The sequence below is a fragment of the Corapipo altera genome, unplaced genomic scaffold (assembly GCF_003945725.1).
Source record: "Corapipo altera isolate COAL_440 unplaced genomic scaffold, ASM394572v1 52b, whole genome shotgun sequence".
NCBI classification, from domain to species: Eukaryota; Metazoa; Chordata; class Aves; order Passeriformes; family Pipridae; genus Corapipo; species Corapipo altera.
This window is the reverse complement of record NW_020884922.1, coordinates 1,198,258-1,220,501: the sequence shown is the minus strand read 5'-3', so window position 1 is coordinate 1,220,501 and position 22,244 is coordinate 1,198,258. Positions and strand designations below refer to the sequence as shown.

Here is a 22,244-nt window from a genome sequence, read left to right as displayed (position 1 = left end):
TTTTCGTGTTCTGGTTTGATCAGCTGAGTTGAGAAAGCTGTGTGAAGCTCTGTTCATTAACAGGCATACCTTGACACTGAGTTCATACTGAAGCTTATTAAAAAGGTGGGTGGTTCTGATTATTGATCGCTTTCCTCTATTTTAAAGGGAAGGTAAATATCCTATTTAATGCTGTTTAAAAAATGTTCCAATTAATCACATGGAAAACTGCATGTAACTAACAGATTATAAAACTCTATGGAGCTCTGAGACTGCAGTAAGAATGTCTGCTGCTGATGATGATCTCTTCTGCCCCATGGTCATGTAGTGTCAGGTACTGTTTTTACAAAGCCAGTGGTTTCCAGACAGATGTGGAATAGAGCACAACAAGCACACAATTAGGAACTGTTAGTGTCACTGCACTCTTCTGTGCAGAAAATAAGTGCTTACTGATCTTGCACTCAATTGTAGAACTTAAATAGAAGATGTAATGTCTTCTCTGATCAGACAGACGCAGCTTTCATGAAGAAAACAGGAATTTACTGCATAAATAGTGCATAAATACTGCATGATGTATTGTATTGCCAGTTTGCTGCTCTTGTCTGCTGAGACGTGGTAGATGTTACAGATAGTACAGCAGCCTTTACACTAACATTTCCCTTGGAAAAAACAGACTAAGGAGGAGGGGGAAGGGGCAGAAGCTACTGATCTGCACTTTGCTTATTTTTATCTGCATTTCTTTTGATGCAAAATTAATCAAACCTCAGTCTTCTGAATTCCTCTTCATCTGGAGTATGATTTTAAATGACTCACTGCATCTGGTGCCTCACCAAGCAGTTCAAAAGGGAAACATCTCCTGTAGCCAGTAAATGCTATTTCAATACCATCTGAAGAAGCAGCAAGTGTTAGTCTTGAATTTGACTAGTCATTTCTTTGCTGTCCCTGGAGGTGTTTACTGTTAGGGGTTATTAAAACTTAAGATTTTTATTAATATCTTGGTCCCTTCTATGAAGGAGAGACAGATTACAAGTCTTGAAGGCCTTGCTTCTTGGAAACTATTATGTAGTTTAGATTTTCATGACAGCAAATTGATTTGAGCTATGGATGCAGTTTGGACTTGATGCATTAAAGTCATAGTTTCTATTAACCTCCCCTTCCTGTCTTAAATGTAAAAAGTATTCTGAAAGGATATATCGCTCGATGAGTTTTCTTACTTCATTAGTTGCATAGTTCTGGAATGTCACGAGGTTTTCACATTTGCACTGGTCGTTATCTTTTGAAGCTTTTGCTGAAAAACAGAAACCATCAAGCAAAGGCTAAATGCTTAATAAATCGAATAGGATGAGGGAGGAAATTATAAGGATTTATAAATTCAGAGTAAGCTTCCTGTTCTCTAAACAGGTCAGCATCCAAAGGAATGCTGGGGGCAGATTTTGTAAATACTGGAAAACAGTAAACAATATGTAGGCCTGAATAGTGAAAGAGCAGTCTGGTTATTCTAAATAAAGGTAACTTGATTACCTGTTGTTGAGTGACTGTGACTGCCTTCAAAAAGATACTTGTGGTGTATTGCAAGGTGTGGACAATCAATGACATCTGTGATGGCTATTGTGGTTGATTCGGGTCCTGCAGGAAACCCCCCAAAAGTCTAAAAATCAAACCCACTTAATTATACAGTATTTTTTTTCTGCTCACATGCACTGAGTTCTCCTTAATTAGTTAGTAATCTCACTGATTGCAGTGAGGATCATTCATGGAGAGGACTAGGGACACCAAGATATGAAGGAACCAAGCTGTTAGGCTGTATTTACTGTATACGTGATTGTAAGATGTGGGTTGCAGAACGGAAAGGAAGCTGTGAAGGTTCCTGTGAGAAACAAGTGACTGAAAGCTGAACATGCTTGAAGTACAGTGTTGAAGTACAAGTTTCCCCATAAAGTAATTTGTTTGGATGGTGTAAGAAGCATGCAGCCATGCTTTTGTTACAGTGAATCTCAATTTTTCACATTGCAGAAAGGAGGGTGGCTTGGAGGAGGGGGAGGCAGGGGAATGCAATGAACAACTCCAGGTGAATTGTGAGAGTGCTCTACAGAAGGTGATGTGAAGAGGCAGCTTAGCAATGACTGGGGAGACAGCAGGACACTTGAGTGAAAACAGCCAACCTGAAGGCTGTGGACCCATCTTATGAAGTCTGCCAGACAATGGATCCTGCTGGTGAGGTGACTTGCTCAAGGCTGGTAGATAGAAATTGTCAAAGGAAACAGTATCACAAAAGGAGCAATAAAAATGTTCACATTCTCTAGAAATGGAAATGTTTATTGCCAGTAACTTGGTGTTTGTCTCTCATTACACGTGGAGAATGCCTCATACCTGTGCATTTTAGAAGAGGTCCAGTGTTGATGGAAACTCCAGGACTTGCCCTTCAACTCAGACTATCAGAGGAAGTCTTCGAAAACCAGAAGTGCTTTATGAATAGATTAATAGTAGTGAAGCAATCTGAAATGACAGCAATCTACTTTGTGTCCTTTAGTGAAAATTCTTGCATGTTTCATTATCATCCATCAGTCCTTTGGGGTGAACTGAATAAGAATAAAAACTACTTGGAGAAAGAAAAAGGTTCTTACTCTCCTTCAGTTTTCTTCTTTATAATAGGAAACACTGATAAGGGAGTTGGGAGTGTATAGGTGAGAAGCGTGGAGTCTATAAAAGGTGTTTGGAGAGAAATGGTTACCCTTCTATCCGTAGGGGTAACCACCTCACTCGTGCTGTGCATTGCCCCTTTCTTGCCGCCAGAGGGAAGTGTGGAGGCACCTTTGCTTCCTTAAGAACGGGTCTTTTGTTAGAAAATAAACATTTTTCCCTTCGACTGACTTTGCAGCCCTTAATGGCTCAGATGAGCTAAAGAACGTGTAGTTAACAACTGCACGACTTGATGGACCATGCCAAGGGAGTCGATGGAGCATCTGGGGCTCCCTCCCTCTGGAACCCAGAGTTCCTGCACTGAAAATAAATGCACAAGTGTAAAAGGTGACAGTGCAAACTCTCCTGATGTGCCATGAAGATGCAGTAGGGAGATGGAAGATGCATCTGGGCCGCCCAGGTCTATAGCTATTGGGATCCCTGCTGGTTCAGCCAGTTTTGATAGATGCACAGTAACATACAGCTGTGCTAAGTTGCACTGGGAAGGAGATGAGATCCTCTTGGGTGGGGGCTGGAATGACTGAACATGAGGATCAGGGAATGAACAAAGATGAATGGTTGAATAAGAAGACCAGAGATCAGTGGGCAGAACTACAATATTTTTATCTATCTGTCTAAAAAGTCTGCATGGGAACCAGCTGCTGGAAGGAATACAGTTTTTTGAAGACGAGTTCAGGGCAGAGAAGTGTGGGATGAAATCACAAGGTAAGGAATGAAACACACTTGGTGAGGACTAGCAAAATAATGATGAACTGCAAAGATGGATGGTGAGGTTTCCAGTGTAAGAGGGAAGGAACAGCTAAGATGAACCTCGAGTGTTTGATGTCAGGTAATGATGTGCTCTAGAAGTTGTTCAAGAGCTGCTGGCTAATGAGGGGGTTGTTTAGGAGGGGCAGAGGAACTGACCCGAAATGTCTGAGATTTGGACACTGGGCTGGTATGGACACCTAATTAGAGACAGAAAAAAGACAGATACACTGGTAGAGGTGTGGCAGAGGTTCTCCGGTTTTGGATGGGAATTGGGCATTTCAGAAACTTCTGTTTAGGCTTCAGAAACTGGTTGGGGCTCCAAGATTTCTGATCTCATTGCCTCTGTAAAGCTGAATAAACAGACGAGTAGTGACAGAGGCTGCTCACCCTGAATCCCTTAGTGAAGTCAGTGCAGTGAACAAAATTGTTGGGGAACAACTGAAGTTGGGGAGTTTGTTTTTACTGTTCTGTTTTGTAACAAAACACAGGTAGTTTATTAAGAGAAGCCTTCAAAAAGTGTCAGTAAAAGCAGTGTCTATTTGCTGCACTTATAATGATCTGCAATTTAGAAGGAGAACAGAATGTTAACCAGCAGGCTGCTGAGTACTGTCATATGATCAGGGCTGGGGTCTGGTGACAAAAATAGTATATGACCATGTAATTAAAAGCTTTCATAATGCACATGCTCAGAAAGGGATGAAGCCACAATCATGTTGAGTATGTGTTGTGTATGACATTGCTGTAGCCTCGTTAGTGCTTCCAGTCAGATGAGAAATTAACATTAACCAAGGCAATGAATGGGAACCTTCCGACTGAGTTCCTCTTAATAAGAGACAAGAGAAAAAAAAACCCTCTCTTTTTTTTTTTTTTTTACCCTTACTACTAGTCATCAAGAATAATTAATAGTAATCAGAAGCTATTCTACAAGGCAGATGCTTTCTTGCAGAATAAATGGAAAAAGCCTTACCCCAAAAAATATTTGGAGGGCTTCTGATTTAGTTGGAAACATGCAGCGCATCCACAGCTGGGACTGGGGATGAGAGGCTTTTTGTCAGTGGAGTCCATGAGGTTCACAGGATCTCCCACTGTCCTCACAAGTTGCAGCCTCAGAAGTCCTCAGCTAAGGACCAAGGTTGGAGTAAAAATAAAGTTATTGCTGTTGCAAAGGAGGGGGAAAATTAGGCTGTAAAAACAGAAGGGGAAAAAACATCCCAAAACTTTTAGCTTAAGTAACAGACTTGGAGGCTGAATTTCTGGTGGAGTGAGTTGATGAGCAATAGCTAGTCCTGGAGTGTCCGGAAAAACAAAGCTGGGTGAGTCCTCAGCTCACAGGTGTGAGGCATTCATTGCCTGTTATGAGAGAGGAGGAGTAGGTCAGAAGCTAAGGCAGTTACTAGAGATGCAGACTAGAAACTGCCACAAAGGGGCAGGATTTACTTATTTTTTTCATAAAGTAATAAAAGGAAAAAAAAAGTGGTTACTAACCACCGGTGTGGGTACCTGAAGAATGCATTTCCATCATTGAGCTCTGGGGCTTGTTAATGAATGAGAATTATTATACTGGGGTTTGCTAATGAGTGGGAATTATACTGGTTGGCAGGTAGTTTTGGCTTTGGCATCTCCACGGCCTTTCAAGATGACATGCTGTCATCAGCAGATTATCTGCCTAATAGGAAGGTTAACTGAACTGACTTGATTTCATGTTATCATAGTATTTAGTATTTCAGAAAGATGGAACTAGGACTTAGGACTGAAAGACAGAGATCATACAAGCTAGGAAACATCCTCAAATTTTTTTTTACAGATTCTTCCTTGACATCTGTATGAGGAAGAAATGTGCTGCAGCCAATTTTACACGGTAATGTTAATGAAAAGAAAGGCAAAACCTGTTTGCATTTAGTTCCAAGAAAAACAACCAAGTAAAAGCTAGTAAAATTAAATTATCTTGCACAATTCTCCTATGACTAATACTATTCCTAGTGTTCTTTCTGAACTTTGCTTCAGGTACCAATTTGAATGTAGAAATACTAATGAGTCTTGGGAACATGTGAGTGGGAGAGATAGGCTGTCCTCTCCCTGGCTGAACAGCTTTCACCCCAGCTCACATTCCCCTTCCTCGTCAGCTGGGAAAGGTAATATAGAGGCTGTTTGTGCCAGAGTGAAGAAGGGTGCTTTCTGGAACAAACAGTCCACATTTGTGGAGCAAAACTTGGAGCTTACGCACAACTGAAATCCAGTCTTTGTAGCTGTGAATGTATACTCAGTGAACTACTTTTAGTCTTCTATAAATAGGCACAGCAGGTCTTGATGATTTATTTGCTGTGGTTTAGGTTTTTGCCACTGGTCTTAAGAATATTTTTTTTTAATTCTTGTTAAGGTATTACAAATCCCTGATTATTTTTCTACATTCCTAACGGAAGTAGGTCAGGCTTCTTTGGTGGGGTGGGCTTCATTGCATTACTGTAGAAATAGAAAAGGGAAGGAGCAATTGATTCTTCTGGGCATAGAAGTGTACATTTAATGCAACCTTGATGAAAATAAAGGAAAGATAATTTCTATATACCTTTACCCAGTAATAGATTAATGATATATATTCCTCACATATTAAAGGAAAGAAAAATCTAAAAAGGAAAACACCTGTGTGCATTCACTCCTTTGCTATCTCAAGGAAAGTAGAATTTTGTTACCTTCACAGATTTGGGCTCTTAGCTCTTCACTTATGTCCTCCAAAGCTGTGAAATCCTCAGCATAGAAGAGATGTTTATATGATGGCTCAGAAGCAATTTCCAGCAGCTCTTCCTCAATTGCTTTTCCTATTCCAATCGCATAGATGATTATACCTGGATTCAAAAGAAGTTGCACATAATTATTACTTCAGCAGTTCTAATTGTAAGTACTTGTTCCTCTGTGAAAGGAAGATATGAGAGAAAGGGAGAGCACAAGAAAGGTATATGCTGCATAACTTCAACATCAGTGTTGAAGAGGCTTAATATGCTTTAGTTACTAAAAGATTTATAGAAACTCACTTGTTTGCTGTAATTTGACATATAGCTTTTAAAGAGATGACAGTTGCCTGGCACTACTGATATTAAATGGCCCCAGAAAGAGTTATTGCAAAACATCAAAGAGAATCACATAATTCACCCTCGCAATTGCACTGAAAGTCCCTGGTTTGTGTGTGTCTGTGTATGTAGGATATGTCCAATAAAGCTAATTATTGGGTGGGAAGAAGACCTGTTACATACTAGAAAAAGGGTCAGAATCCTGAAAGATGGCAGTATTTTTTAAAAAAAATACTAAAGTGTTTCATGGAAATCCTCAGACCATATTCAGACTAGATTCTTGCACTCTAGAGAACATTAGCAGGTTGGAAGGCCCACTTAGGAGGGTAAGAATGGGAAAACAAATTATTTGTGGGGCTAGGAAAGAAAGAACCTTACAACAGAAATGCTCAGGATAAGTATTTCCCCAGCAGAGATGCTATGGAGAAAGTAAATGAAGATTTGTAGTTTTCTTAACTCTGAAAGCAGGGACGGAGGAAGTGGACTCAGATTTTAAACAAGCAATGTGTACAAGACATAGTGATCTTCAACATCCTTTTTTTCAGCAGTTATTTTTCTATTCTCACGAATATATGATTTGATACAACATTTCCCTTTACATCAGTTCTAGCTTAGGAAGTGTGAACCACCACTACTGATTTGTGATTCACAGTACTGCTATGAGCTTCATAGCTCCTTTATATGGTTCAAGAGCAGAAGCTGCCTTCTCAGCTAGTTGGTTTCAGATAAAACTTGGGATGAGGAGATTTGATATCTTTATTATCATGGGGTAATGACTGCTGCACACTCACGGAATTGCAACTTTAACCTTTTCGCTGAAGAATCATGGGCCTGATAACATAATACAATATGATTTTTCAAGCTTTTAACATTTAATACAAGCATCTCCTCGCTTTTCTTCATGAATCTGCCTACCATTGCACTTTAGCCAGGAAAGTCAAATGTTCACCAGAAACGTATCCAATTCGATGAATGCAGCAGTCATGCTGAGATTTGGGTTTTTTTAAAGACTCAGAGGTATCAGTGATAAAGTATTCAAGGTCAGGTTCATATTCAGCATTACTACATTGCCTATGCTGCAATTACCCAGGAGATGAGTTTGGCTTGTAGCATTACAGTATCAGTGTAAACAGCCCAGAGTTGACATTTCATTGAGCAAGTAAGAAGGTCAGCTTGTGCTTCTTTCCTTCTTCTTTAAATCATCCACGTAGTGTCACACATCTCACCAGTTAGCCTATAAATATTGTTTTTTGAAAAAACTATTTTGAAATGCACTTTGTTTATTTACCCATTGTAATGGCATCCTTGTTAGCACATCCTCTTCTCATATCCTTGGGCATTTTCTCCTTGCAGAGAGGTATCAGTCCTGATCAATGCTATACTAATCATATATCAAATTCTGATTGATGTATCATGTCAATAAAACAAGAACCGAAAAAAAGATGTGCAGAATCTTTTAAAGTCTGTCTATTTTCTCTAAGCTGTAGGCCATCAGTCATGGTTCTTAAAGCAGTTTCTCATAAAAAAAAAAAGTTTTGCAAAGAAGAAAGGGATTGTTTACTTTCTTGAAAACTTTTGAAAATTTTCAGTTGGCTCTGCTAAACAGATTAAAAGTTTCTGATTTGTAGTACAGGTGTCCTAGAGGATGAATTTCTCCCCAGTCATATTAGAAATTAAAAATCACTGGTTTTCAGTCACATTTCAGCATATCACCTGATAAGGTACATAGAAACAAAAAGACAGACAGCAGGACAGCTATATCCTTTTGAAAAGAGGACCCATCTTTCTTCCAGAACACCATCAGCATTACAAAATTGATTCAAAATACAGAATATATTCTGTAAACAAAAATATAACATAGCCAATTATTACCATAGTATTTCTCATGAAGATAGATTTCTGTATTTTGAAGACAGCTTGGGGCTTGGGGGTTTTTTTTATTGTTTTCTTAGAATTTTTTATGAAGTTCCCAGTGTTCCCAATGTATCAAATGTCCACCCTTAGTGGGTATGTTCAGGGCACTGCATGGCACTGCCTGGGCATGGTGCAGAACCCCAGTGGTGAGACACTTACCGTGGGTCCCGCTCCAGGGATGAGACACGTGCCTAGCAGCAAAGGTTCTTGAGAACACCAAAGATTCAATGGTTACTGTACCAGCTACATTCCCATGGCAAATGCTCTCTTGATTAGCACATACTGTAGCACACCCAAACCATTACTACATCTTATTTCTAATAGTATTTGCCTTTTAGAATAAAATATCAAAAACATTTCCACTTACCCTTTTGCTTTGCTCTAGTAGCCCACTCAGAGACTTCATCTTGGGCTCGTCCATCCGTAAACACAATGGAGATTCGAGGGACATTGGCTGAAAGTGGTCTTGCTCCTTCTGCTTCTGTGAAGCTTCTCTCAGACATTTGCCTCAGCGCCAGTCCTGTCATGGACCCTCGCCCCATGTACTTCATCTGTGATACAGCTTTCTTCATGTCCTTGGCTGAGCTGAACTGCCTTAATGTAAACTCTGTGCGAACCTCTGTGGAATACTGAAGCAGACCAACTCGAGCAGCCTTGGGTGAAATCTCAAGTGTATCCAAGATTCCTGAGACAAATTGTTTTACAATTTCAAAATTATTCTCTCCGAGACTTTTTGATCCATCAATCACAAACATCAGGTCAATTGGGCCTTCAGTGCATCCTGTGAAATGAGCAGGAGAGTGTTCAGATCACGAAAAAATCCACAAAGCTGGGAAAGGGATCTAGATACCCACGGACTGCATGAACTCAAGAGATCATCTAAAGTACCCTGTTCTGGCTCGTCCAATTTTGCCAGTATGTTTGAAGATGTGTTTTAAGAATGACTATTAAGTGGAGAGAACTGAAGAACATTAACTAGGATATAGAGACAGAGTTGCCACAATTTTCTTCCAGGCATAATCCATACGCTAACTTTGCATTTATGTAGATGAGCAGCACTGAGAGACGTGGAAGAGAATTACTGAAGTTGAATTTGTACTGCAGAAGTTAAAAAATAGTTAAAAATCTATAGGTGAGAGAATTGGTTAGATAAGGGGTTTTTTGCTTGTAACTGCCTAACAGTCTTGTAATTAGAAGGCTAATGTATTGTTGCAATTAACCTTTTCTGTTTATCCATTAAAGCTGGGAGTTTGTCAGAAGACTGACAGATTTGGAGTTCTTGTACTTTTTGGCAAGTGCACATGCAAAAATCAAAGCAGTTTCAGCAGGCAGTTTTCAGCAGTTTCAGACTACTGTGCTTTGTGCAAGTGCTAGCTGCAGAGATGCTTAGCTCCTATTTGATCAATGGAGCTTCCAAGTAGAATTTTCCATACTAAGGAATGTAAGATTTGCTTCTTGGTCTGGATCAAATAAACTTTGACCTCACCTCATCTCAGAGCTTTGTATAGGAAGAATGCTGAAAGCACCATACAAAAGAGTATTGTGCAGCAGAAATTACTCTGGCTGCCGAAATTACTGGAGATGTCTGTTACCAAGTCAATGAAGGAATAAGGAATTTTCAGCTTTAAAGCTTGGACTTTACTTTCTAGAAAATATCTATTTTAAAACTGCCCAAGAATTCATTTCTGCAGTCATCTGAGAAAAAGATGGCTTACACATACTAAGGTGATGCAAATGCAACTTATATGAATATCAGAACCACCTCAATATCATTGTGTAAGTCAAGGTAGATCAGCAGTTCATGGTGCATGGTTTTAGTTAGGAGCAAGAACAGCCATGGACAGGATACCGTTATTTCGGTAATCATAGTCTCCTCAACTAAGGCATCCATTTTTAGCAGAATAAATATTTTTACTGTATTCCAGTAAAAGAATTTCTCCTCCAAGTATTAAGAGATTAAATAAATACATATCATGTTGGAAGACAAGCAAATAGAATTAATGGTATTTTAAAATACAGTATATAAAGATAAAAGATACACTATATGAATCTGATTAAAGTTCACATTCCTTGTTAATAAGATTCCATTTTGGCTTTTTTGCTGATGTTTTGAAATAATTATAATTGTACTTGATGCTATACCAAAACAACTGTTCCAATTTGATAGCGTTTCGCTTATGAGAGCATCAAGTTAATTGTTTGCAACACTTCCTTCCACACATATATGCTTTGGGCTTTCAAATATTATTTCATGTTTGAAGTGAGTTGTGGCAGTGTACAAGGCCAGGCTGGATGGGGCTTGGAGGAGCCTGGTCTAGTGAAAGGTGTTCCTGCCCATGGCAGGGGGGTTGGAACTATGTGATCTTAAAGGTTCCTTCCAACTCAGGTCACTCTATGATTCTATGATTTTTTTGAAGTGAGGTCAGTTAATTTTAGAAATCAAATAAACAAATGCTTTCTAAATAAAATGTACTTACTTCTGCATGTTTTCTGATCATCTTTTAGTACATATCCCTCCTGGCATTTGCAGATATATGAATCATCATTATTAACACAAGTATGTTCACAACCATGGTCAACTGATTTGCACACATCTTTATCTAGGAAAAATTGAAATATTTGTCTGTATTCTATTTAACACATTTATAAATTCAGAGACTCCATACATAATGTTTGAAGAACATATGAAAAAGGAATATAACATCTTTGTTTGTTTATGTAGCAATGCCAGGAAGAGTGATTAACAGACACGATTAGTTACTTACCTCGACATGTTTTCCCATCTTGTCGCAGGACAAAGCCCTCATGGCACTGACAGCTGTATGAATTGTTATTATTAATGCACACATGTTCACAGCCATGGTCAATGGATTTACACACATCTTTATCTGAGAATTGTTAAGAGAATTTCCTTATTAGACCACTTTTTAAATGCAAAACTGGCATGAACAAGCTTTGAGTGAAATTAAGTCTGTTGTTTCTTTTATGACTGGAAAACAGATTCCCCATAAAAGTTTCAGCTACTCACTCCTGCACGTTTTTCTGTCTTGCCTCAATATAAATCCCTTGTGACACTGACACATGTACGAATCATCAGTTGGAACACAGATGTGTTCACAACCATGGTTGACTGTTTTGCAGACATTTTTACCTTGGAATAATGAAAATTGTATTTAGCACAGTTAGCTAAGTAAATAACTTTCACAAAATATAAGAATTATGGCAATAATTTTCCATGAAGAAGCTCACTTCCATGAAGTTGATTCTATATTAAAGACACAAATAAGACACTACTGTTGCATAGTGTGTTTCAGTAACAGATCAGGAAGTACAAACCACAGATTAAATAACTTACTCCTGCAGGTTTTTCCATCTTCTCTCAGTATGAATTCATCATGACACTTGCAGACATAGGAATCATCAGTATTAACACAAATTTGTTCACAGCCATGGTCAACTGAGTTGCAAACATCTTTATCTGAGAAGAGTGGATGGGGTTTGTGAGATGAGGCTCATTAAGGCTGAGTTTTTTTAACCAGCCCAAGTAGTTGGAAACCACAAATATACACGTGTGCAAACACTCAGAGCCACAACACTTGAAAGCCTCAAATAAAAACATACTTTTATGCTCAGGCTACTCACATCTACATGTCTTTCCATCCTCCTTCAGTATGAATTTTTCATGACACTGGCAGATGTAGGAATCTTCAGTATTCACACAAACTTGTTCACAGCCATGGTCAACTGAGCTGCAAACATCCCTGTCTGCAAACAGGAGAGTTGGTAGTCAGCATACATCAGCAGAGGCCTTGATTATATGTGTAATTCATCAAACTATGTTCTCATGCTACTTACTTCTGCAGGTTTTCCCGTCATGTCTGAGTAGGAACCCATCGTGGCATTTGCAGATATACGAATCACCAGAATTAACACAATCATGTTCACATCCATGGTTGACTGATTTGCAAAGATCTTTATCTGAAAGCAGATGACAGCTTTTGCTGGTTAATGCATTTCTACACAAGCATGAGCTACAGATGCTGGTAAGTATCAGACTACTTACTTTCACAAGTTTTTCCATCTTCTCTTAGCAGGAATCCCTCCTGACACTTACAAACGAACGAATCACCAGCATTAGCACACTCATGTTCACAGCCATGGTTGACTGATTTGCAAATATCCTTGCCTGGGAATAGTTAGATAATATTTAATGTGGTTTGCTAGTTAAACTTTTTTTTATAAATACAAATACTGTGGGGGTAATCCCTTGAGCAAATGGAAGGAAGTCTCCAAACTGAAAGCAAATCTCTGGTTAGTTAAATGACAGATAGCTTAGCTTACATCAAGCATGAGTTCTTTACCATCTGAGCAAAAAGAACTGCATGGTTTGGATGGCCTTCAACTAACAGTAAATCATTTTAGGATTAATCTGACTAGATTAAGGAGGAGAACTTTACATTAAGAGCAGTAAGAGTGAAAGGAGGGAATAATTTAGTACAGTCATTTAGCACAAATTCATATTGGGATAACGAAATTAGGAAAAACACCACAGGACATGATTTAACAATAATTCTTTAACATCCTTACATCAGTGCCAAGAGCCTGCATAAAAAAAAAAACACCAAAAAGAATAGGAATTACTTATTTGAGACAATAAATAAAATCTAACTGGTATTGTCAAGAATTGATAGGAGGACTCATATGACTTCAATGTTAAACCAGTGGGTTAAAACCTCTTCAAGAAGGATAGATGGGGGAAAAGTACAGAAGAAAGTGGAGCCATCTATCAGCATTCCGTGTTTCTTTTTCACTGCGAACTGAAGAAAATATTCTCAATTTCTAATGGAGAACTACCTTTACATAAAAAGTGGAACAATACTGACAGTCAAGTTCAAATTGACTCTTCAGGTTTAATACATAGTGAAGAAAACCTTATGTTTTTACAAAAACTTCAATCTGAGCCAAATTTCCTGGAGGTCTCATGCTGCCAAAACAAAAATTCCAAAAACTACTACATAAGACAACTTTCTAATTCAACACAAATTACATTTAAGACATGGCAATCTAAACTAGATTCCATCATAGCGAATAAAAAAGAAATTATAATGTAAGTAAAAATTAGCATCTGCTTATACACAGCTGTGTGCAACTTAGACCCATTTCTTGTTTATAAACAGAAACAAAACCAAACCAGCAGCAGATATGGCTATTACTTCAAAAGGATGAATTTTACACAGCTGAAAGCAAATATGAGCCAAACTATTTTGGGATCTGAGGGGGCAGGGGCGGGTGGGAAATAATAATAATAGTAGTAAAAAAAGTCAATGATTGCAATGATTTTACTAGACGCTCCCCAAAAATATAGTCTTACAATTGGAAAAGAATGCCAGAGTAGTTAAAAAATTTATAAATTGAGGTTGAAGACAGCTGTAAGATTTGAATAATGACTGGAGGAAAGAACATTCACAGTATTTACTGAACGTGAAAATATTAGGAATTTGAAAACACTGAAATGAAAAGGACAAGGGGGTGCATGGCCAACCAAATAAAGGGTAGTATGAGTATGTTATTTAAATATTAGGAACAAAAAGCATTCTAACAATGTTTTGTTAATTAATAGACAGAAATGGTAGAATTGCCAATCAACGCAGAAATGTTAAAAATTTTATGTATTCAGATCTGAACTTATGAAATAGACTACTGATGATATTGTTGGAGAGAAGAGTTTCATCAGCTCAGATTTAGGTCACACAGCACATAGTGAACACACACATACATTTTTGAACCAGCAACTACAGATAATTTGCAGCAAATAGGTGTAAAAGAGCTGCCTGAAGAACACCTTGGATGCACACTGAAAAAAAATACTATCGTTCTAGTGTTTAAAAGGATGAGTAGTTCATTGTAAGCCTGTCAGCTTGACATTGATCTTCATTAAAATAATGGAACAGATAATGTGGAACTTGATTCAGAGTAAAACCAAAGAAAGGGCATTAATATCAATCAACTTGGTGTTATGGAAAAACAGATCCTGGAAAACTAAATAAATATCTTTCTTAATTGATGATGAAGCTGTTTCATAAAGCTCATGCTGTTCATACAATGAAGCAGTCAGAAAGGCAGAAGTCTTGGTATTTATTTTGATTAAGGAAACAGACTATAGAATCAACATTATTTGGACTAATGCTGCCTTAGAAAGGCCTTCAGAATCAATTGTAATTGTGAGACCATCAAGTGGCTTTTTTTCTAAGAATTTGCCCTACTCCGCTTCTACTTAATACTTTTATGGACAGCCCAGGAGAAATTACAAAATAATCACTGACGAATTTTGTAGTTACTCCAGTTTTGAGAGAACGGCAAAAAAAAATAGAGCAGCTGCTGATATTAGAAGACATGATTCTTTTTGGAATCTGGATAACAGAAAAACATATGTATTTTAAAATAGCCAGAACTAAGCTTATGCATTTAGAAACAAAGGCGTGGGACACCTGTATAACTGAGAATCTTAAAACAACTTATGATCTTGGTAGATAACTAACTGAATGCAAATATTAGCAGAATATTTTGTTCAGAGACTGACATTATCTTTTGTCATAAAAAAAGATAAATTAAAAAAAGATAAAAGATAAAAAAAATAGGTAGATTCAAACAGGAATTAGGTGGGTTATTGTTCCTCTACCCTGGCCCCTGCTCTGTCTCCTATTAGAAGAACTTGTTTCACCTGGGTGCCCCTACAAGGATGTTGATAAATAGCAGAGGCTTTAAGGGAGCAAGAAAAGAGTTATACAAAGAATAGAAAACATATAAAAAGCCTGAAGGAGTTTCATTTGCTTATCATTTACAAAAGAACATTCTAAGAAGTTAACATAAGGAATGGGTCAAGTCATAATCCGCATGAATATACTCAGAGCAACCCAGTGGCAATTAGAACTTCAACCCATTAAAGTGCAGCAACATCCTATGCTCAAGATTAAAAGTCAACATACTTAATCTGGAAACAAAGCGCACATTTCTAAAACTACATTCAAATCTTAAAATTGGCTGATTTACTGAAATGTGTCTTTTGTTTAAACAATACTTATTTCATAGAAGTCTGATGAAAAATAGAGAAAAATATTCCATTCTGGCCACTACGAATCAGTGAATAATATCACAATAAAAGGAAAACGAAATTTCTTGTTTTATTCATAAACTACTTACTTCGGCATGTTTTCCCATCTTGCCTTAGTACAAATCCATCATGGCATTGGCAAGTGTATGAATCGTCATTGTTAACACAAAGATGTTCACAGCCGTGACTGATTGATTTGCAGATGTCCTTATCTAGGAATAATTTAGATTTTATTTACTACAGTTTCATGAATAGGAACATTTTCAAAACTTTAAAGACTAACAGTAATAATCTCCTAGTAAATAAAGAGGTTATTCTCCTCTTTGTTAGACAAAATTTCCTATAAGAAGACCTGCCTCTAAATAATATGTTTCTTCAGTAGACCTCTGAGTATAAAAAAATATAGTAACATAAAATGACTTACTTTTACATGTTTTCTTATCATCCCTCAATACAAAACCCTCATAGCACTGGCAAATGTATGAACTATCAGCATTCACGCAAATATGCTCACAACCATGGTCAACAGAATTGCAAACATCTTTATCTGTCAAAAAAATAAGGTTGCCATATTTAAAACATATCTACAAATGCACAGATTATAAAGGAAATCTTCTTTAAAGATAAGGATACTTACTTCTACATGTTTTTCCATCTTCCCTTAGTGCAAATCCCTCATAACACTGGCAGATGTACGACTCATCAGCATTAACACAGATGTGTTCACAGCCATGGTGAACAGAACTGCAGATGTCTTTATCTGAGAACATTGATGATATCAGGTTAGAGCACATCCATAGTGAATATATCGTGCAAGGAGAAGTAACACTCTTACTAGGTCTACTGATATCACTGGAATAAACGGACAAAAATTTAGGCAGCAAACACTTTTAACTCTTGATACCTGAAAAATTTTGAACATTTTCTGTTTCTAGTCTATCAGTTCAGCTATTAACAGATTTTTATCCACATTATTTTATCCACATTATCCACTCATTATTTTTATCCACAGAGTCTCTTCAAGCTTCTGGCAGGTATAACAATACTACTCCTATATTCTAACAGTAACCTGTTGCTGTATTTGTTCAAAGCCTTCTACAGATCTACATACAGTAGATTAAAGTCTATGAGTAATTATCAGAATACTTACTTTTGCATGTTTTCCCATCTTCTCTCAGCAGAAAACCCTCATGACACTTGCAAACATACGAGTCATCTTCACTGACACAAATATGCTCACAGCCATGGCTAACTGATTTGCAGATGTCCCGTCCTGGGAACGATTGATATAAATGTAGGTTTCAAACAAAAATATGTTAAAGAAATGTAGATATCAAAAAGTAAGTTTTGGTTTTTTTCTTTCCAGTAAGAAGTGAAAACCCCCTTTCTTTCCTTGCCTGATGCACACGCAAAAATGTTCAGTAGATATTGGTCACTCACTTCTGCATGTCTTGCCATCTTCTCTCAACACAAATCCCTCACGACACTTGCAGATGTAGGAATTGTCAGCACTAACACAAATATGCTCACAGCCATGGTTGACTGATTTGCAGACATTTTTACCTGGGAATAATTTAATATATAAAAAATTGTGTTTGTCAAAGGCAAACAAATTGTGTTTGTTCAAAGTCTTACAGTTGTGATCTACTGAAAGTTCTTATCCTTTTTAGTACACTGAACTCAATTCTTGAAATCATTTATAGCACCTGTTGTCTTTTTTTGTTGTAACAAAAAATACATCTTTGTCCTGCTAATTTTACAAACTTCCTATTAAGGAAAAGTGCATTGTTCCAATTCTAGAGTTTGTGAAATTTCACATATCCCTAGTCTGCAGATTAGTGAGACACAGCAATTTCCAAAGGAACATAAATCCCATATCCACATTGTAAGTAAACTTTCTGGTGAGAAACTGATTTTTCCATCACCATCTTTTTATCTTCAGCAATGCTGAAACAGTTAGTCTTCGTTTTCTTTATGCTTAAGATTGGAAGGTGTTTGTAATTTTTTCTGTAAAGTAGGATGACAAAAGTTTGGTGTATACAGCATTTTAGGTAGTGAGAAAGATGAATTTATGATCCTGCTGTGAAATTCTGGAAAATCGTTAGCTATAATTGAGCAAGCAGATGTTCAAAATTTAAACACAATTAGTATCTCAAAATAAAATCCACAACTGTCCAATTTCAGGACTACTTTTTTAAATGGCACAAACACTTCGGGTATGACTCAGGTGCCTAAAATTATACATTATACCACTTCAGATGCCTTAGCATTTCCAAGATATAGACAAATATGATATGACACCAAAAGTGAAATTAGGACCTCTTGAAGTCCTTGAACATTTAAAATTACATTGGACTGCAATGTTTAGGCAATCAAACCTACCTTACAGATTTCTTCTGTGTGTAATATTAAACTGAGTTGCTGAATAATAACTTACGTTTACATGTTTTCCCATCGTTACGAAGCCTGTATCCTTCAAAACACTGACAAGTATAAGATCTGTCACCGTTTACACACAAATGTTCACAGCCATGATCACTCAGAGCACAATAGTCAACTCCTGTAGGAGCAATTGAAATTATTAACAAATTTAACCAATAATGAATTATTTTTCATCTCTAGTATTTGCATTCCATATAAGCAAGTAAATATAAATACATTGATCTGCTTAAACAATAATTCAGTTTCTCATCTGCTAATATATACATAGCTTCAATAAAATGTAAGAGGGCCTAGTGATGTACTTTTCATTGTTTGCTTTAAGCAGAGTTGAGAAATTATACTTTTCTATGCTTAAAATAGCTAAACAGAGTCCATGTCTCAGTAATTAGAAAGTGAATTAAAACAAAACAAAACACTTTGGCAATGATTTTATACAAGACACTTGCAAAGACGTAAAAGCTACCTTGTCAGCATTCTTTAAATAGTCTCTAAATGGCCTGATGTGAAGGTGGCAGACCCCAGAACTCACTTGTGGACCTGACCCAGGTCCTGTGGCAGCAAGCAGAAAACCTCTCAGACATCAGTGGGATTTGGTTTGGACTATTCAAGCTTTTGCAAAGAATTGCAAACGACAAGTACTGTCAAATATGGTCCACTTTACATCTCAGATTTCCCAAGTGTTTCTTCTCTGTAATATAAAGACATAGGGCTCCTGGGACCTTGCAGGCAGCACTTGATACTATCTATTGGCTGCACACACTCATTTTTTTTTGTAATTAGTTGTCAGACTATAGATTTGTTTACCATTCAGGTGTTCCCACAGCTCTCTCAAGATACTAGTGTCAGTGTATATGACACTAGAAGGTCCCCTGTTTTCCCACTAGGAGTGGTATATATTAAATGCTAATCTCTTCCATTTAACTGCTCATTCAGGAAATTGCAAAGTGCCAAAACTCTCTTCATGGTAGCCTAAAAACGTTCAGGAGGTTTCAACAACTCATTTAGAACTCAGGAATAGGGCAAATCTCTTTCCTAAATATGTATGAGGAGAGAGTTACGCTGGCAAGAAGAGGAGCTATTCAAAAGGGCTCAGTTTCATTGCACAAGAGAGATTCCAGAAGTCACAGCACCATTTTCATAGAATCATAGAATATCCTGAGTTGGAAGGGATCCACTAGGACCATCAAAGTCCAACTCCTGGCCCTGCACAGGACAGCCCCAAGAGTCACACCATGTGCCTGAAAATGTTGTCCAAATGCTTCTTGAACTCTGCTACTGACAGGTCTCCAAGTACAAACTGAAGGAAATTAACTCAGGAATGAAAAATCACCTCTTTTTACTATAAAGGAAAAGGGATTTTCCATTTGCAAGTTGATAAAATTCTATAGTTTGTCTGTTTCACAATTTTCAGTGGTTCTACAGATAAATGTCTAGGTAAATTGTTTCAACCGTAGACCCTATGGCTGTTACAGGTACACTAATTCTTCTTTTGTGTTACTGTCTGCCCCTTTCTAGAGAGCTGCAATGGCAGACAGAAGCAAAGTCCAGCGAGGTATTGGATGGGGATAAAAGGGTTGGTATGGAGGCCAAGATAATGTTAAATATAAAGGCAAACTGCTTTTGCTGATTCGTGTCACTTCTCTCTATATAATTTTTGTGACTGAGGACTTGCAGTTTAACTTATCTTAAAGCTGTGTTGCCTGACTGCAAGAAAAAGGGCAAACTCTGGAGCTGCTCCAACACTCAACAAGCTTGAAAAATAATGTACCTCCAAAATCTGTGGAAAAAGCAGCCAAAACTCTCTCATCAAAGAGGTCCAAGAAAAGTCAACAGGCAAAATGCATTTACATTTCTCTTTTCCTGTCCCTTTTTATATATTATTTTTCCAGTGAAGGAGGCAATTCAACTATTTGTGAAATTGCAACAATTCTCAATGTTCATTAAATTTATAAATCTAATGACAGCAGAGAGCTGTCAGGATAACTTTTGCTCATTTATTCGGGATTCCCATACAACATGTAAAGCTCAGTGTGGGACACTCAGTTCTCCTCCTGCCCCAGGTAAGGTGATGCAGTTTGCCTGGGGGACATTGCTGTCCAGGCAACCTGTCAGTCAAACACATTTGTCATGTGATTGAAAAACTGTCCTTAACACTTGGGGATGAACAGGTCTTCCAAAACTTTTCTGACTATGGGAGGACTAACAGTTATTCTTTCCTAAATACTTTTTCTGTTTCTGCTTTCAAATAATTATTAAAGTATTACTGAAATGCAGACTGCAAGAAAAAATTGAAAGTGTGTCCTCTTCCCTGTATGAAAACAGAAACCCTTCCCAGGTGAGCTGAGATAAAAGGCATTCTCACAAGACTTACGTGTGCAGGTTTTTAGGTCCTCATTGATGACAAACCCTTCAGAACACTGACAGACGTAGGAGTCATCAGTATTTAGGCACAGTTGCTCACAACCATGATTACTTTCAGCACAGTGGTCCACTCCTATTGATGTGTTAATGATTGAACATCTTAGACACTGGCATCTTAGATACATAAACTACTGTAGTTAGTACACAATGCCTTTGCAGAGCAAGGGAAAAAGATCAGTACAGCTTTTTACTTATGCAAGTATTCCCACCTATTTGAGTAACCTGAGTTAATTAACAACACCTAAGTGAAATGAATACAACAACCCCACCTGGCAGGTAATAGACTTGGTGAAGTACAGATCTTCCTTGCCAAAAAACACAATGTGATTGAAGTAACACCAAGTGGAGTGAAAGAGAACCCTGAAGCCCATTCTGGTCTTACCCACAGAATCATGCTTTCTTTCTTTAAAAAGCAAGACTCTTTTGTTCACCATAAAATTTTCTCAGCAAGTATGAATATTAGTAACTTTTGAAATAGAAATTATGTCTTTCAGATTATTTAATAAACATTAAATTCTTTTTTCAATAGGATGAGAAATCACCAATTTAAAACTTTAACCTGCCAAAAGGTTCAAGCAGTTAAAGCCTAGTGGGGCACAGATACAAATTAGGAGCGTGAGAGTGTCCATTTCTTTGATTTTCCTATTCCAAGTAAGATAAAATGGAATATTTCTTTTAAATCTTGTATGCAACTGGTTGTGTGAAAGCTGAAAGGTGGGGTAAGGGAGAGAGAGGTGTGAATTTTGTTTAAAAAACATATTGTCTCATATAGTGGACAGCAAAGCAGTAGGGTGAGATACGTGGACTTGCAGGTGTACTATGTAATTTGCTGAATCTGTGAGTATAGAATAAGGAGATTTTCGGAAAAAAACTTTGAACTTCCTCATAATATTTTATTACTGGTTTGCTAATGGCTATTTTTAGTTACATAGGCTCAAACCACTTTATCTTAACTTGACCAAAAGTAGTGAAGTTCGCTCAAACACAGTCTCACATGTCTCCATTTACAAATCATTTACAGATGTGAGCAGGCATGTCTGTAGTAATTTGTTTACATAAAAAAAAAATCTGCACTTAATGTAAAATCACTTAATTCTAAATATTTCTGTTTATTAGTTTGTTTAACTAAGCAACGAGTTTGCAGTAGTTGGTCCAGATTTACCATCCTACATAGAGAGACAATGTAGGCTTGAACAGATGAAGCTGAGGTGTCAGCTTTTACTAGCTAAAGCAAGTTCCAGCTGGAACATTCTCCTTTTTCCAAGAGTTCACATCATTATGAAGAGGCTTGTGTAACTTCATAGAGTACACAGAAAATGTGGAAAAAAAAATAAAATCCTCATATTCTCTGTGAAAAATTGCATCTGTTTGGCACTGTCTTTTACAAACACCCACACTAACCGAATTTTTAACATTTAAATACCTGGGGTTCTCTTGCACAATATTGTAACACACTCCTTCAAAGAGTGCAGTAATCACAAAGGTGGTAATTACCAGGTTTTAGAAATCATTATAACTGTAAATTTGGTCATCACGTGCTTTATTACATATGTAAAAAAAATATAAGAAGGGGAAGGGACCGAAAAAGGCCCACTGTTTTTAAAAACAACAAGTGTCTTGGAATATATTAACTTTTAGATATTCAACTTGAGATAGTCTAAAACTATAATTGCTAAAAAGTTCCAAGGTCTTGCAAGACATACATGTGATATGGCTTTATCACAAACAGTTTATTTAAAAATAATTATTCCCTGTCCTATCAACTTTTTTTTTTTTTTTTAAATTTCAATGACTGGGTATCCCTTTGGAAAAGTATGTCATAACAACATCAGGAAAAAATGCTGCTGATATTTTAGATGATATGC

The 22,244-nt window shown here is 37.3% G+C and overlaps 1 protein-coding gene across 3 annotated transcripts in view; it reads right to left on the bottom strand.

Annotated features, from left to right (window-relative positions):
* The window catches only part of MATN2 (matrilin 2), a 68,997-nt gene that overhangs the window by 479 nt on the left and 46,274 nt on the right, over positions 1 to 22,244 (bottom strand). The window contains exons 8-26 of one of the 3 annotated variants that reach the window (XM_027657020.1): positions 20,330 to 20,452; positions 17,954 to 18,076; positions 16,957 to 17,079; positions 16,667 to 16,789; positions 16,154 to 16,276; positions 15,941 to 16,063; positions 15,606 to 15,728; positions 12,469 to 12,591; positions 12,261 to 12,383; positions 12,048 to 12,170; positions 11,761 to 11,883; positions 11,434 to 11,556; positions 11,171 to 11,293; positions 10,883 to 11,005; positions 8,773 to 9,186; positions 6,117 to 6,269; positions 2,142 to 2,213; positions 1,501 to 1,605; positions 1,172 to 1,267 (exon numbers count right to left, since the gene is read on the bottom strand). In XM_027657020.1, coding sequence (XP_027512821.1) covers positions 1,172 to 1,267; positions 1,501 to 1,605; positions 2,142 to 2,213; positions 6,117 to 6,269; positions 8,773 to 9,186; positions 10,883 to 11,005; positions 11,171 to 11,293; positions 11,434 to 11,556; positions 11,761 to 11,883; positions 12,048 to 12,170; positions 12,261 to 12,383; positions 12,469 to 12,591; positions 15,606 to 15,728; positions 15,941 to 16,063; positions 16,154 to 16,276; positions 16,667 to 16,789; positions 16,957 to 17,079; positions 17,954 to 18,076; positions 20,330 to 20,452 — 2,562 coding nt within the window. The remainder of the gene's footprint in view (positions 1 to 1,171; positions 1,268 to 1,500; positions 1,606 to 2,141; positions 2,214 to 6,116; positions 6,270 to 8,772; positions 9,187 to 10,882; positions 11,006 to 11,170; positions 11,294 to 11,433; positions 11,557 to 11,760; positions 11,884 to 12,047; positions 12,171 to 12,260; positions 12,384 to 12,468; positions 12,592 to 15,605; positions 15,729 to 15,940; positions 16,064 to 16,153; positions 16,277 to 16,666; positions 16,790 to 16,956; positions 17,080 to 17,953; positions 18,077 to 20,329; positions 20,453 to 22,244) is intronic. The other 2 variants (XM_027657018.1, XM_027657019.1) reach the window with 2 other exon arrangements.